Here is a 16,316-nt window from a genome sequence, read left to right as displayed (position 1 = left end):
ACCTTTTTTTATGGGTCCGGGTCTTGAAAAGCTGTATGTATGACTGACTGTAAACTTAAATCTGCAGGCAAGAAATCAAATTTTGCAAGTTTAGAACATTAGAAACCTCAGTTTTGGCACTTAGACTTTGGGCTACATACTTAATCTTAATAAAATAACTCCGTATTTCTCTACAAAACACTGTAGGCATTGATCCATTTCAGCAGTGCTCTGGCACAGCAGCCTAAATTCCACTTGAATCTGTGTTCAGCATGGAGTCCCTGTGCCTTGCCTGGATTCTGTGTTGGGTAAACGCTTCTTACATCCAGATCCATCCAGAAGGAAGCACCAGCCACAGGGTGGGACTTGGGCCAACTCCATCTGGAAACCTGTTCCTGCGCTGTGTGGTTGTTTCAGTCCGTATGTCGAGGTGAACAGATCCTGTCCTATACCCATGAGAGGTTTCCTCTAGGGAGTGTGCTGGCTTGGAGGATCTGCTTTGTTGGTATGGCCGTCTTGAATGGGATGGTGTTGCGTGTGGCAAGCAGGTATCCACGTGCCTTGTTGAGGGTAGGAGGGATGCATAAAGCAGAGAAACTTGAAGATGAGCCTTTTTCAGCCTTGGCAATATAGGTTTTGTTTCCAACCCCTCTACCCTATTTGAGAAATAACCGATCTAAGCACCTCCACACCTCCAACTGTTCTTATGTTTTTGACGCATGCTGTTACGATGCCTGGCCAGTCTTGCAGAGACTTTATGTATCCAGTTATATTACTCCTGATGAGAGGTATTTTTTTGAGAGTACATCTGCACTTAGCTGAGAGCTGTTCTCCTTGAGTCTGAGCCCGGGTGACTCAGATTTGGCTGTCTCCTTTTCCGATGGAAAGATGGAGAACAGAATGTTTTGGTCATTTGGAGCGGGCTTTCGTATTGTGCATTCCTGGGATGGTTTTTTGTTGTGGGAACACACAGAGCCATTCATCCTGGTATGACAAGATTGCAGGAAGAATCCAGTGGAGGTCTTGAAGACCTTTGTAGTCTGCATCATCTTTGAAGAAGAAGAAAAACAAAATAAGCCGAACTGGCCCCAGAGTGTTTATGGGGCAGATATTTTTAGATATTTCTGTGGTGGCTTTTTTTTTTTTTTGCCTTTGTGGCAGGAGAAAATCTCATTTCCGTGAAGTTATACTGGAATGTTGAACTTGTGCAGATGATAAAAGAAATAGGGAAAAAAAGTGGCTCAGGTGTTCCTTATGTCCCATGCAGCAGCATGTTTGTGTGTGTTCAGAACTCTGCTAGGAGCAGCTGTTGGGGTGCTGAGGATGCAATACAGGAGCTCAGAGCAAGTTGTTATCCCTAATGGAGCAGGACAGGGCCCTGTGGAGATGTTGGCCCACATCCCAGCCTGGGATGTGACTGCAGGATGAAAGCTGCGCTTCTTGGTGGGGAGCTAACATGGGTCTTAGAATCACAGAATGAGTGGTTTGGAGGGGACCTTAAAGACCATCCTGTTTCAACCCTGTGCCATGACAGGCTTGTCTCCCAATAGATGAGGTTGCCCAGGGCCAACCTGGCTTTTGGAATGCTTCCAAGAATGGGGGCATCCACAGCTTCTTTGGGCAGTCCGTTCCAATGCCTCACCCCTCTCTGAGTAAAGAATTTCTTCCTAGCGTTTAAACTAGATTTCTCCTGTTTTAGTTTAAAGGGGCTCAGATGGCTCAGGGCAGCCTGGGTGAGGATAATGACCTGATGGTGTAATTCAGGAGTGCCCAGACTGAGGTACTGGAGTAGCACACAGGGTGGCACCTTGGACACTTCTTGGTGTGTGGCATTGAGCCCTGTGAGTAGGGATGTGCTCTATCGTGCTGGTTGTATATTGGAATAAAAGCAGCTCTCTATTTGCCGGTAGCTGAATTAGCAGCCCATGGAGTTCTTGTTTTTCAGCATCAGTATGTTGACAGCTAATTCGTTTGCATAAACGTTTCTGGCAGATGTGTAATGCAGTGGGAATGCACTTCCTCTTATTCTCTCCCCTCGTCCCACCCCAAAAAATAAAACCCAGTCCTCCTGAGGAGGGTGCCCCTCTGTGGGCAGCCCCTTCCAGGGCTCTGTCACCCTCGGAGTGAAGAAATTTTTCCTCATGTTCAGATGGAACTTCCCATGTTCCAGTTTGTGCCCGTTGCCCCTTGTCCTGTCACTGGGCACCACTGAGAAGAGCCTGGCCCCATCTGCTCCGCTTCCACCCTTTAGGTATCGATAAGCACTGATCAGATCCCCTCTCCACCTTCTCTTCTCCAGGTGAACAGCCCCAGGGCTCTCAGCCTTTCCTCATACAGGAGATGCTCCAGGCCCCATCATCTCTGCAGCCCTCCACTGCACTCTCTCCAGCAGTTCCCTGTCTGCCTTGAACTGGGGAGCCCAGAACTGAACACAGTGCTCCAGATATGCCCTCCCCAGGGCAGAGCAGTGGGGGAGGACCACCTCCCTTGCCCTGCTGGCCATGCTCCTTGTAATGCACCCCAGGACACCATTGCCCTTCTTGGCCACCAGGGCACACTGCTGGCTCATGGCCACATTGTTGGCCACCAGGACGCCCAGGTCCCTCTCTGCACCCTCCCTCCCTGGTCTCTCGTTATTCCCTCATCTCTAACCCGGTGTGGGATGGCTGACTTACTGCTGAAACACTCTTTGGTGTCTCAGCATTCCAGGAGCTTTCGGGAACAGTTCAGGAATTATTCCTATGGTTTTTTTCCCATCTGCGTCTGCCTGTGGCTTTCCCTGGAGAGCTGCCAGCCCTCCCCTCGCTCTGCCCACACTGGGATCCTTACTCACTCCTTAATCACTTCCCATCCCGGCCATTGCACTTCTCCCCTCGCACCATCTCTAAGACTTTGCTACGTCAGTTCTCTCAAATGATGCATGCATGAGGTTGTCTCATCTCATGGCCCAGTCCTGGGCATCCTCACCTCCTGGCTGCTCTGCTGTTCCCTTTGCAGTTTGTTGCTGTTGTCCCTGTCTCGCTCTGCTGCCACCTCCTTCTGCCCACATCCCTGCTCAGTCAGCCAACTGTAGCTTCCTTTCTGCTGATAGTCCAATTTTTTTTATTGTTTTTCTTTACCCATTTGGAATGTTTTTGCATTTTTTTCAGCAACTTAGTCATTTCCTTTCTTTTTCTTTCTTTTTTTTATTACCATCAAACTTTTTGCATGAGAAGGTCAGTGCTTGTTAATGCTATGTGGTCACATTTGGATGTCTTATTCCTTTTGCCCATGAGGAAGGGAATGGCACAGGGGAAGCTGTGTTTTCTCTATCAAGATTGGAGATTTATTCTTAATGAAAGGAGCTGAAAGCCCAGGCATGCACACTGGCCTCTTCCTTACTCCTCATGTTGCTTTGGAAGAGCTTCCCTGAAGTTATGTGAAAATGGGGAACGTGCAACAGGGTCTAGTGCCATGGGGTTGTGATGCCCCTTTGGGGAAGGCTCTTGCAGAACAGGGGAAGTGGATCTTGGCTAGCTGGCCTAGAACAGTCATGGGCATGGGTTGATGGTTGGACTGGATGACCTTAATTGGTCTTTCAAGCCTCAATGACTCGATGATTCCAGTGGATGAGATGAGACTTGAGAATTTAAAGAAAACCAACAATCCCAAACTGAATTTGAATTCTTGTTTGGTTCTCGGAGGCTTCTGCTCTAACCTAGGTCTCCAGGTTGGAAGTTACTTAGCAAGATTAAGGAAAAGGGTGTAATGTGAAAATGGGAGACAAAGGAAATCTCCCTCATTTTACAGGTGCAGGGGGGAAAAAAAAGATCATGTTACCTACCTTATCTCTCTGACTTCCTTGTGCTCTTCCCCCCTAGGTCTGTGGCGATGGAAGGAGAGGCCCAGCATCGAGGAGCCTGAGCGCTGACAGCAGGACAGCACTTGGAAACTCTGGTAGCACCAACCTGAGATACAGAGGCAGCAGCCATGCTGAAGCCAAGTGGACTTAAAATCCCTGGCAGGGCAGGGAAGCACTCCAGCCCGGTGGGACGGGCATCAGGGACGGCAGCAGCAACTGTCACCACTGGTACAAAGGAAGGTAAGGACTCGATCAATGGAGGCACGGGCTGAGCCAAGTGATGACCAGGTTTAAAGGTGAAGATCCAGTGGTGCTCAGTAGGATGAGAAATGGCTCATCTTGTAAGGAGATTGATCCTGAGCATGGATCAAAACAAATACGAAGGGGTGGTTAGATGTCCTCACTTGTCCAGGTGATGTCTCCTGTCTGGATTGTTTTGGTATGGGTGTGAGTGCTCTGGCAGTTGGACATGGCCACAAAGCATGGGATCACCAACATGTGTATCCCCCAGCCCAAGTTTGGGCACTTTTAGTTGACGGTGGTTTTTTAGCCACAAGGTTGCCCTGCTGTTGTGCTTTTCAGTCAACTGCAAGACGGAGAGGGAAATGTATGAGTACTTCTACATACATGAAGAAGAGTTGGTAATACTTATGCAGATGGGAACCTCACCCTTGGCCTTCTTAAACACTGTCCTACAGCCATTGCTTCTGGTCTGTGGTAATGTTGGAGTGAGAACCAAGCAAGGTTATTTGCCCTGTGCTAGTTATCTCAAATTAGTGCCTTTGTTTTAACAGAATCATTGAAAACGCTGGGATATCAGCAGTGGTTTACCTAGACACAAGTACATGTTTTATTGTCCATTTATATCCAGAGTATACACAAGCTATACAGACTGCCATATGAGTAACACTTGAAAAGAGTTTGCATGTTGTTTAGCACTTTTTCTGGCTGTTTTGACTGCTGTGGTTTTTGTTTTGCTTTGTGAGGTATGTGGGGTCTTTGCATGGAATTCCTCTGCTCGATGTTGAGCAAACTTGGCTGTGCTTCGTTACCACACAGCAGGGGCTACGCTCTGCTCGTGGGTTTCTTCAGCTGAGCTTTCTCCTCAAGTGACTGGTATGGGCATACATCGTCTCTCCTGTTCTTTCTTCGAACAGTATTGTAAGAACCACAGTTCTAACTTGTCTTTGGTACGTGTGCAAGGTGTTGTTTGAGGGGCTGGTCACCACATGAGATTATGGGCTGAAGTTGAGATCCTTCCCAGTAGAGAATGCAGCATCGCTGTTTTTTTTCTCAGCTGGGGACTTGTCTCTACTGGGTTTTAATATTAGAGTCGTGTCTTAATTTAGCATCCAAATCAAAGAAAATAAAAGCCTCCTTATCTGTCTGCTAGAGGGAAGCTCAGATTGATGAAGGAAGTTCTTAGGATGGGGTTTGTAAGTTTATTTTGAAGTTGTTCCCCAGATCCATTTCTGTATTTCCCCCCCATTTTTTCTCCTTGTTTCTTAGCTGTGGCTGAGAAATGAACTCTTAGGAGTCGAGTGAAGTGACTAATTAGCCACTGGGTGTGAATCTCTCAAGGCATGGTGAATTTACAGTTGTGTTTGGTGTGGAGCTGCTTTCAGTTGACTTTTATCCTTAGAAAAGCTGAGGGAGCAGACCCCAGGCCTGTCATTTCCCTCTGAGGCTTTGCACTGAAGCGTCCCAGCAAACACAGTGCGTGTGTTGCAGGATGGAGGAGTCATCGCGGAGGGCAGCACTGGGGGCTGCTGGGACTGCTGTGCTGAATGCAGCACTTGTTTGCTGCAGCTTTTGTGCCTTGTTCGGTCGCAGCCATCTATCAGCATGGGATGCTCAGCAAAGCCGGGACAGAGCGGAGTCATCGCTGGGGGGCAGGGCCCAGCCGCAGTGCAGGGAGTAGCAGGGGGAAAAAGAAGTCTTCAAAGCTTGAAATACAATAGAAAATAAAACCACGGATCTGTTAAAGTGCAGAATTAAAATGCAGTGGTGTACGATCTGCTGGCTCTGAGCTGCCTCTTGCCTTCAGTAACCTGGGGCTGGCTCAGGAAGGCCCTGTATATGGGCTGAGTCTTCCAAATGGGGAATGGAGGGAAGGTGCTCATTCCTCAGTTGTACCTGAGAGTTGTCAGAAAACCATTCAATGCAAATAAACATTGGGATGCTTCAACTTTTCTTCCTCGTGCCTTCCCGTAAGCCTTCTTTGCAAAAATGCTAGGAAATATGCTTTCTTTTATTCTTAATTTGGAATATGCAGAGGTGCTTTGCTTCTTATGTTAATATTCTGTTCACGTTCTTTTGTAGAAAGTCAAGAGTCTCATCCATCTCTCATCTCTTCCTTTTCCAGGCAGTGGAGATGTACCTTGCTGAGTGCTTCTGTGTACTCTTGGCAGCTCACAAATTAGATAGCAAAAAAATATGATTGATAGAAATGTGAGATGTGTGTGCATGTATGTATACATTCACAGTTCGTGGCTTTGTGTCTTTGTGAAGACCCAATATGACATAGTGAGAAAAATGGGCATGGTGTATCTGAGTTTTGTGCTGGACTCTCTTACTCTGTTTCCCCAGTTTCTTACCACCTCCTTGTCTTTGAACTTTCTCAGTGTGGAGATTTACTGTGTCTCCTTCCTGACCTGACGTTTGGGAAGGTTTGTGGGCTTTTTGTGGTATATTTTAGTTAGAGCTGAATGGGTATTTCCACTGGAAGTCGGCAGGAGAGAGGCACCTGGCATGGGCTCTTGGAAAACATTCGCCTCAGTGAGTGGTGTCCGTGCTGACTCTCCCCCTCCCTTTCTCTTTCATAAAGCTGAAACAATGGAAAAAATAAGTTCTGCTTCTTTCTGGTGACTGTTTTCCTTAAAACCAGGCTGAAAATTCATCTCTAGCTGCCTGAGGACAGCATTTCCCACAGATGTGTTGGCCTATTCTCTGTGTTTCCACTGAAGAATGTTACCACCTTCAACCCTGAGTGCAAAGTTTCTGTGCAAAAGGTGTGGGACACTGTGAAGGGCTCAAGATATCATTTGGATTTTGTTTTTTTTTTCTAAAAGGAAAAAAAAAAAGCTCATACATCTTATTTTCTATCCCACCCCCTCCTGGGAAAAGTCTGCTTTTGCCTGGAGCTGTGGAATGGAGAGAGAATGGAAGCTGTGATGAATGGGCCCACACAGCCTCCCAGCTGCTGGAACAGGTGAGGGGAATGCTGGAGCCAGCTGATGGGAATGAGATCTATGGGAAAGGCTTTCCTCTCCAACCAAGTTACTGTGCTGCTGCTCTGAGGTGCTCTTGTCTGCGCTGAGAGGTTCTTAAATCTCTTCCTCAGTCAAAGAATGTTGGCAGAAGGGCGGTGGAAAGAAGGAAAATCATTACATGCAGACTGTGCTGGGCAGGAATGGGGCATATCTGCTAGAGGCAGAAAAACCCACACTGCTGCCACTGTCTGCAAGATTGAAGTGCATCCATTCTGAGCCCGGTGCAGATGAGCTGTGCTTTGGTGGTAGCTGCTGGTGGAACTGGGTGCAGCCATAGTGCTCGCTTTGGGCTGTGTGAACAGAGGTTTTGGGGTCTTAGAGCTGTTGTTACCATTCCCTGTTGGGAAATCTTTGTTCTGTGTGGTTTTTTTTTTTTTTAGCTACAACAGGTTTTGTCACTATCTTAGTTTAGGCTTTTTATGGAGCTGCAAGAAGGAGGGCTGGTTTTTTTTTTTTTTCTTATTCACCAATCTATTAATTCTCACTTTGAAATAAATATGAAAGACACTGTACTACTGTTTGGCTGAAACAATCAATGGCGTTGTGGTGTCCGGAGCAGCTGGTTGAGCAGTACAGACAGAGGGAGCTGCTTCTTGTCTATCCAAAGCTTTGTGGTTCTTGATGAATATTAGAGCGTTGTGCACCAGTAAATCGAGAGAAATGACCCCACGCCGTGGGGGCTGAACCTGTTACCATGACCAGCAAACATTTGGTTTTGCCACTTTGGGTCAGCCCTCGATTAAATCCATGCTGCAAGCGCAAATGGATGTTCCCCGAGTTGGGTCAGCAGTCAGAACACAGACACTGGTGCTGCAGCCGTCAAATTTGATTGGGCTTTGCTTTATCTTCGTGGGTCTGTTGTGTGGTGTACACAGCAACTTGAATTTCTGGGTTAGGTGCTGCAACATCAACAGGTATTTATCAATCTGCAGTAACAGCCACCTATCCAGCACACAGCACTCACCTGCTCGGGAAGTTACCTGGAAGAAAACAGCTGTGTGTTTTCAAGGGCTGCACAGAAGGAAAAACCGCTGATGAGCATTGATGGCTTGTTAATTTAGGACCTAACAGAAACAGGTTGCTGCTAGGGGTGTTTGGAAAGTTGAGAGGCAATGGATTATGGAGCGTTTATCAAGGTTGTATTCAGCTTAGTGCAGGTGTTGGTGGTGCAGGAGGGGGCTGATGCCACGCAGTATGTAACCCCCTGCTCCCATTCTGCTTTGTCTCTTGAACAAGGGAGGGGCCTTGGGCTGCTCCTTTCCCAAGGAGGCGATTTGGTGCATGCCAAGCAATACAAGACGGCATTGCATCCGTCTTGGTTTAATCAGCTTTGCAGATGACATCTAGAGATGGCTGGGAGTCTGATTTTAATTGTCTTAACCGTGAGATGCTCTTAGCGGGATTGGATGGAGTTAATCCTTAAACATTCAGTGCGCTCACTGCAGAACGAGATGTGAGCACGCGCTGAAGGCACACAGAGGCCGGGTGCCCTCCTGCTCCGCATCAGCAGATCCTTGCAGGACACAGAGAAGGGAAATCTGCTTCCCACAGATGTCCAGCCTGTGGGGTTTTGACTGTAACAAACCAAATCCCATTCAACTTTCTTGCTTTGCTGGATCATCTGAGCGTTGGAATGATGTAAGAGCTGGCAATGTGCATTATCTATCTGGAGTAAGTCCTTTGCTCAGAGTCTACATTGTACCCAGAGCTGAATGAGGCTCTCCCAGTCCCTGTGATTTAAGCTTTCTTTCCCCAGCTGGGAAGGATTCAATGATCTTTGTGGTCTTTTCCACCCTTAACTATTGTATGATTCAGTTGTTAGTGGTAGGGGCACTCTGCATGGCTGCTCAGGTTGTGTCCTGTGAGTCAGCATCCCAAGCTGCACACATGCAGCATCTTCATTACGTTCCTTGCACTGGCTGCTCTTGATCCTTGGTCTGGATCCAGTCTGATTGCCAAGTAGCTATTGCTCTTGATGGAACAAGCTAGGCTGCTTTCAGGTACCTTCTATTTTAGAGCTCACTGGCAATGAGCTAATTCCATCACTTTTGAGTGAACGAGCCCTTCTGCACACACCTGCTTGAGCAATGTGCTGCTTGGCTGCTCATCTCTCACTTGCTGTAGGAACAGCAGCAAAGCCCGTTATGAATAGGTTTTATGTGGGAACAATGCCCGAGCAAAAAAATCCTACACTTGAAGGCTGGGAAATCTCAAACTGAGTTGGAAGCCTTGCTGCTTGATTGCTCGGCCGCTCTTTGCAGCGTTCGGTACCAAAGATAAATTTCTGCCCTTCTGAAGGTGTCCTGGGACCGCTCCTCTCTCTGTGCGACCGCCAGAGCTCTGCCTGGGAAATCATTTATAAACGTCTCATTAAAGACCCGTGTCTGCCTCTTTCCTTGCTGCTTGCCATCGGATCAGCTCGCTCAGAGCAGCTGTCTGCGCTCCTGCGGCAGCACCCCCCCGAACCGCGCTTCTGCCTTACAAATTCCCACAGCCGAGGAAATCGCAGACAACTGCGTGGACACATGTGCGGGGCCTGCAGGCATTGTGCTGAGCTCAATCCCGAGCTTTTGCACGCTCATATGAAAAGAGAAGTCTCTAGGAAGCCACGTTTGTGCTAGGAGCTGAGCTTGCAGCGGTGCTGCTGGACGGAGAGGTGCGTGCACAGTGGTGATTCGGGGACGGCGGTGTCACGCCGTGCATCGCTCGAGCCGTCCCCTGTACAGAACCCCCTGCAAGTTCATCTCATGTAAGTGCATCCAGTCCTGCTGTTCTCGTGGGATACTGTGGCTCCGTGCTTTCTAGCTGCTTTCTAACTCTCGCAGCACATAGTTCTTAAGGGTTTGAGTCCCGGGGATCTGGGTAAGGTGACTGCTTTGAGGGATTCGTGGATGGGGCATATTGAGTCTTTACAGCTAAGTGCTTTGTTCAAATGGCAAACTGTATTTTCTGTTAGGATCAGCTGTAGTCGATAAAGCGAATAATGCTTCCAACTGGAGCGTTCCAGTTAGTGATTTTGTTACTTATTTAGGAAAGAATGAAGCCTGTTATTCAGTGCACCGTGCATTACTTTAGCCCTCAGTTATCAGATGGGTCTGTGCTTTATTTCTGGAGGCTGGGGCAGGCATGGGTGCTCTGTTTCTTCTGAAAGAGTGGTCGGGCACTGGCGCAGGCTGCCTGGGGATTGGGGGGGGGTCACCATCCCTAGAGGTGTTCAGGAGCCGTGGAGATGTGGCCCTGAGGGATGTGGGCAGTATTGGTGGTAGGTGGATGCTTGGTCTAGATGAACCTAGAGGTCTTTTCTAGTCTTAATGAATTTATGATTCTGTCGAGCTTGATACACCCTTATTGTGATGGGATTTTTGTTTGCGTTCTTTTCCAGGAAAGCAGGGTGCTTTCCCTTTGCAAAGGGGTTTGATAGATGGGCTCTGTTTTCGGACTGGAAAATACTACATAACAGATTGAAGCATGAATGCTGAAAGAATGTACTTACGGTTTTAAAAATAATAATTATGTAAAAAATAATACTCTAATCTTGATGAATAGATCCTTCCATATGCTGCAAGCTAATTACCACCCAGTGAAAGAAATCTTGTGCATGTTTTGCTAGTTGCTTCCCTTGTGCCCTGTGCTGCCAAGAATGGTCTGCTTTGCATATTTTCTCAAATACCATTGTTTATACAAAAAAAAAAAACCCGGACATATAACAAATACCTTCTCCCAGTTTAAGAACTGTGCTGAAACAGCCAGCCTGATGTTATCTGAGCCAGTGTAGCTGTTATGAACCCAGAGTTCCATCCCTGCTGTCTCCAGTGGGCACCGAGAGCGCTCGTCTCGCCCGTGGCAGAGCAGCTTTCGTACCAGCCACCTCCTGAATGAGACCTTTATGGGAATGCCTTTGTTCAGTTTGTCTGCCTGAGGTTCAGTGCCCTCCCAGCTGCCTCCCAAAGACAAATACTGGCCTCAATGGGCACCTCCTTGCATTCAGTGCAAAGCCACTATGCAGCAGCTTCCATTTGCTGTTGCTTGCTCATTCGTAGTTCCCATTTGGTTTCTTATTGTCCTCCTTCCTTTCCTCCTCATCACAGGCTTTCTTCTAGGTATTATTCCAGTGACGTTCAAGTCGCATCAGATCTCGATATCTGCACAGTGGGGCTTATTCCAGGGAACAGCAGGGGCGACAGATTTCCAGGGTGCCAGATGCAGAGTTCATCTCCATGCCAGCCCTTACATTCGTGTCCCGTGAGATAGGCCATTACAGACCCAACTTTTCAGCTTTGAACTTGGAGGGCTTTCAGTCGTTGTTTCCTAGTCAGCCATAAATCTCCGGGGCTGCTTCCTCCCACAATGCGCTGCCAGGCACTCGGCCATTCCCCGCGAAGCATTGCAGCCATCTCTTCCCTCTCTCTTTCTTCATTATCCTGCAGCTTGAAAAGGCCGTGATAAATCTTGCAGGAAACAGCTGCTTCGTCGCTGTGCTCAATAATTGGAATTTGGGTAGAGCGGTGTGGGCTGGGTTTTGCTTGGCTGCCAACAATATCACTTCTGTGTCATCCAAGCTGCTCCGATCCCCTCTGTGGGAACCTGGAGAGCCACGTTGAGCCAAACAGGGCCGTGCAGATGGCGGCTCTGGGCTTTGCAGCAGGTTGGACCCCTTGTTTCTTGCCTGGTAGAACAGACATTGTATTCAGCAGGGGCTGAGGCTTGTCTCTCTAAACTGGTTCTCTGGACTGCCCTTTGTTCCCTGCCTGTGTGGGGTGCTCTAAGCCAGCCATGCCCGAGCCATGGCCTGCAGTGTTTCCCCAGTGAGGTGGAGTGTGGTGTGTTCCAGCAGTGATGACAGTCGGTCACCTCCACTGGTAACAGATTTTTGCAAGCAAAAATGAAGAGCTAATGGTAGCGACTGTGTGGATAAATAGTATTTTGTGACTGAGAATGTGTTCTTTCAAACAGTGTTATTGTGCTCTTTGTAGCTATTGTTAGTTTCACGGAAATAAATAGGAGGCATTACTTTTGGAGCAGCCTACATTTATGTGGCCCAAGACGATTCCTCTTCACTCAGTGTGGCCCAGGCAAGCCAGAAGTTTGGGCACCCGCACTCTAAGCTGTGACCATTGGTTGGGGAATTGGTGTCACGTTGTGCATGGAGGTGCTCACTAACCATGGGGCAAGGTGCCCATCACCCTGTAGCCTATCTGTAGCTCTCAGACACATGGGCTGATTTTCGGGTGGTCCTATGTGAGGCCAGGAGTTGGATTCAATGATGGTTATGGGTCCCTTCCAACTTGGGATATTGGCTTAGCTGGTGTTGTATTAGGTACAGGCCTATTCGTTTGCCTTGTGTTTAAAAACAATCAAACTCAAAAACAGCAACAAGAAAAACCCTGGAAATCAAAATGTCAAAGGAATGACCTCTCTGGGGGCATTGTATAGCTCTGCTGTAAATAAATATAGTGCGTGTTCTCCTTTTTCCCTCCCTTCCTGGCACAAGGCACTGCTCTGGGATATCTTTTTCCTTTCTTTTTTTCTTTTTTTCCTCTTTTAAACCCAATGTGCCTCCATTTTATCAATTAGCTGCCTGTCTCCCGATTCCCATGGCAGCACAATAGGCTGTGGAGTTTCTGATGCTGTTGGCAGTCGGGGTGCCTGGCATGCATCTCTGGAGCCATGAGATGACAAAAGAGTTCTGCAGGGAGTGGGAAATACGCGGGTAGCGCTCACTGTGCACTGCTTCCCATGCTAAACTATTGCTCTTTTCCTCTCCCTCCTCCCCTTCCGAAACAAGTTTCCTTTCTCTCTTTGTTTCAGTTACCCAGTGATAAGGAATGAGTGCTGTGGGAGGTCGGAAGGCATGGATGGGTTGGAGGATGCGGGGCTTCGTTGGGTATGGGTGGCACTCATAGCACGAGGCTGTGCGTCTCGTTGGGGATCTTGCCGTGAAGGTTATCCCTGCTGATGCTGCAGGCAGATGGAAAGCTGAAGCGGAAGGAAAGGAGCAGAGCTTGTTTGAAGGGAGTTTCTTGCTCCTGTACCATGCTCTGGGGATTTCAGACACATGGCTTTCATTGTCACGGTAATGAGAGCCATGTGAGCAGGCTGAAGCTTCAGAGCCAAACCTTTAACCTCACCAGTGCGGAGTTTAGAGGAGTTAGTCTGGCTCCTGTGCCTGCAACAGCACGGGGCGCCCGGTCAGCATCAGCCCTACATGGGAGGAGCTTACAGAAAGGGCTGCTGCAGGGCTGCGTTGGCCTTACAAAAGCAAAAGGGAAGATCGAGATTTAGAGTTGGATAAGATGTGCGTTTAGCGGATGCTGTGTCTGACTTGGATTTATAAATTGTTGTTCAGCCCTGAAAGCTGTGACCTACAGAAGACCATTTAAATTGAAAAGAATGAGCTTGACTAATGAGCACAATAGGGTTGTAAAGCTAGAAAGCCCGAGTGGAGGAGATCCCACACACTGTGCTGTGTCTCGGAGCCTGCAAGGAGCAGAGCGGGGCAGGAGCTGCTGTGTGTACCGAGGTTCGTGTTGGATGGAGCAGCAGAGAGGGAGGCAGTGACCCTTGAGGTGAAAGAGGAGGAATTTCTTCTTTACCATCATAAGGTAAGCTGGCAGGAGGGTTGGAGCAGACGGTACTCAAGATTGGTGGGTTGGTTTTCTTGTTGTTGTTTTATTTCTCTAGTGTAACTCTGTTCTCCACTTTGTACCCGAGATCTGTGCTGTTGCTTTGCTGTTAGCAGCTTTTCATGGAACTTTCCTGCTTTGTTGGTGAGTCCAAGCAGAACAAGCGGACGCCCATGTGATGGAGGCATGGAGAAGCTGTTTGGGTGCCTGTAGGCTGGCGGGAGCTCAGGAATTTGGAACACCTGGGTGGCTTCCCACTGGGCTCCTTTAGGAGGGGTAACCCCAGGTGTCAGCTCTCAGAGGGCAAAGCCATTAGCCAGCACTGCTGTTGGCTGATTTCTGTTGTGGGGTATTCTAATATGCTCTTGGGATCAAAGATCAGTCATTGCTACCTTTCACCTTCTTTAAGAGGTGGCAGCTAGGTACTTGGCTGAGAGGATGAGTGCTTGGCCTAGCTCTCACTAAAGAGGGGCTGTAAGAAAGAAGGGACGGGCTATTCAGCAGAGATTGCAGTGATAGGATAAAGGGAAATGGTTTCAAACCAAAAGTGGGGATATTTAGATGAGATGTAAGGAAGAAGTTTTCTACAATAGTGGTGGTTTGGCACAGGAACAGGCTGCCCAGAGAGGCGGTGGATGCCTCATCCCTGGAGATACTCAAGGACAGGCTGGATGGGGCTTTGAGCACTGATGGAGCTGTGGGTGTCCCTGTGCATTGCAGGGAGTGGGACCAGATGGCCTTTAAAATCCCTTCCCACTTTAAGGATTCTATGATTTTTAGCCTGATCTGGGTGTTGTGTGATCATCTAATGAACAGCTCCACCGGATCTGAAGGCAGGAAGAATGGGTTTGGTTTGACCACTGTGATTGTTGGTTTCCCTGGAAACAGAGTGCACTAAACCTTTTAATTGTGCTGTAGGAAAGTTGGTGGCTTGGTAATTTTTATGCATGGATAATGAAGGCCATGTATTGGAATACCAAGTTCCTACACCATGGCCATAATGAACGTAAACCTTCTGGCAGTTCTTCACTTCAACGCTGTCTCTTAGAATTGTTCAGCCTTATGCTAAAGGATAATAATGCTTCTGAGTGCATGCTCTCCTCAGGAACCTGTAATTAGACACTTTCTCTGAGATGCTGTAATTACTGCAGTTTGGCAGGCAACTAAAATGAACAAAGTCTATGAAGTCCCATTAAAATTTTGGCTTCATTTCTTTTATTGGTATGCTATGTGGCACCAGGAGTCCAATGAAAACTGCCATGTTGCTTTCTTCTGTCTGAGACGATTTTTGGAGGTTTTTGCTCTTGCAGGTGGGGCTGGATGTGTAAGTTGTGTTGCAGTGTTTGTTCAGCCCTGGGGCAGCTTTCCTTCTTCCTGTGCTTCTGAAGGGTTGGGTGATTGCAGCCACTTCCCCGAGGTGTTTGTGAGAGCTGTAACCACGTCTTGATTGTTAATTAACAGTAGTAAAGACCCTTAGTGTGCTGAAACTCCGGCTCTGCTTGGGCTGGGAGAACAGCTTTGATCTTTTGGGAATCCAGATGCAGCCCCTCCAAACTTTGAGCCTGCAGTGCCCTGCTCAGTAGGGTTGAATGTGGCTGTTCTGCTTGGTGCATTGCATGTGTCTGCTGCAGCCATGTCAGCGGTGCTCTGCTGAAACCAGGGTAGAAGTTGTGTTTCTCATTTATGCTATTCTCATACCTAGAAAAAGGGAGAGACTCCATACAGACCGTAGACATTGTGGTGATAAAACGCTGCAGCCATATCTGGCTATTCAACTGAAAGACTCTTTTATACCAACACCAAAGCACTGGTGCTCTGTTCTTTCCCCTGGCATCAGGCCTCTAGCACAGCTTGTAGTACTTTGGGTTGAGAGCTTTGTGTTCTTTGGGCCGTGCAGGAGCTGAACTGGATCTGTCAGACCCATTACTTCTGGAAGAGCTGTGGAAATGGTGCTGGCTGAGCAGCAGTGATGGCTGAGGCTGGATGAATTTCATAGTTCAGATAAGCATTCATGTTTGGATCACATCTGCCACTGTTAGGCTTTCTCTGCCTGCCCTGTCCAAGAGCTGTTGCCCACCCCCCTCTTTTGACTCAGGGAAGCTTTAATGAAATCCGTATGCTCTTTATTTTAGTTCCTCTGGGACCTAGGCTGAAAGCACAATGTTTGTGGTAGAGTTTGTCACTGGGGTCAGCAAGTGTAGGGTCACTGCTAACTTGTTTACTGGAGTTGTTGCTGACCCTTCAGGTGCAGCCACCTACCTAAGGGTCATGGTTTAGTGGGCATGGTGGTGATGGGTTGATGGTTGGACTAGATGATCTTAGTGGTCTATTCCAACTGTAGTGACTCTGTGATTCTATAAGGGCCCCTCTTCGTATTATGGGAAGTTTGGCCAATCCCAGATATGCTGAACACAGCCACAAGGGAGAGAGAATTTCCAGCATCATCTGCAGCTTTCCTTCTCCCAGCAAAGCAGAGCTTTGGAGGTCTGGCTTCAGCTTGAGCAGCTGATGTAGAAATAAGAGCATTCCTTATTGCAGGTCTGAGTTCTGTACGCTGCGTGTCAGCCTTGGAAGAGCTGTGCTTGCAGGGGTTTGTAGATG

General features: G+C 48.0%; 1 protein-coding gene across 4 annotated transcripts in view; it reads left to right on the top strand.

The window, feature by feature from the left end:
• Positions 1-16,316, top strand: part of CLIP2 (CAP-Gly domain containing linker protein 2) — a 60,354-nt gene that overhangs the window by 8,208 nt on the left and 35,830 nt on the right. For all 4 annotated transcript variants that reach the window (XR_002443995.1, XM_021415639.1, XM_021415638.1 and 1 more), the window contains exon 2: positions 3,840-4,060. Coding sequence is in view for 3 of the 4 variants with exons in the window: in XM_021415639.1 (XP_021271314.1) it covers positions 3,949-4,060 (112 nt within the window). In the remaining variant the exon portion in view is untranslated. The remainder of the gene's footprint in view (positions 1-3,839; positions 4,061-16,316) is intronic.

This window comes from Numida meleagris, chromosome 18 (assembly GCF_002078875.1).
Source record: "Numida meleagris isolate 19003 breed g44 Domestic line chromosome 18, NumMel1.0, whole genome shotgun sequence".
NCBI classification, from domain to species: Eukaryota; Metazoa; Chordata; class Aves; order Galliformes; family Numididae; genus Numida; species Numida meleagris.
The sequence above is the reverse complement of the archived record's forward strand: the minus strand, read 5'-3'. Positions and strand labels throughout refer to the sequence as shown.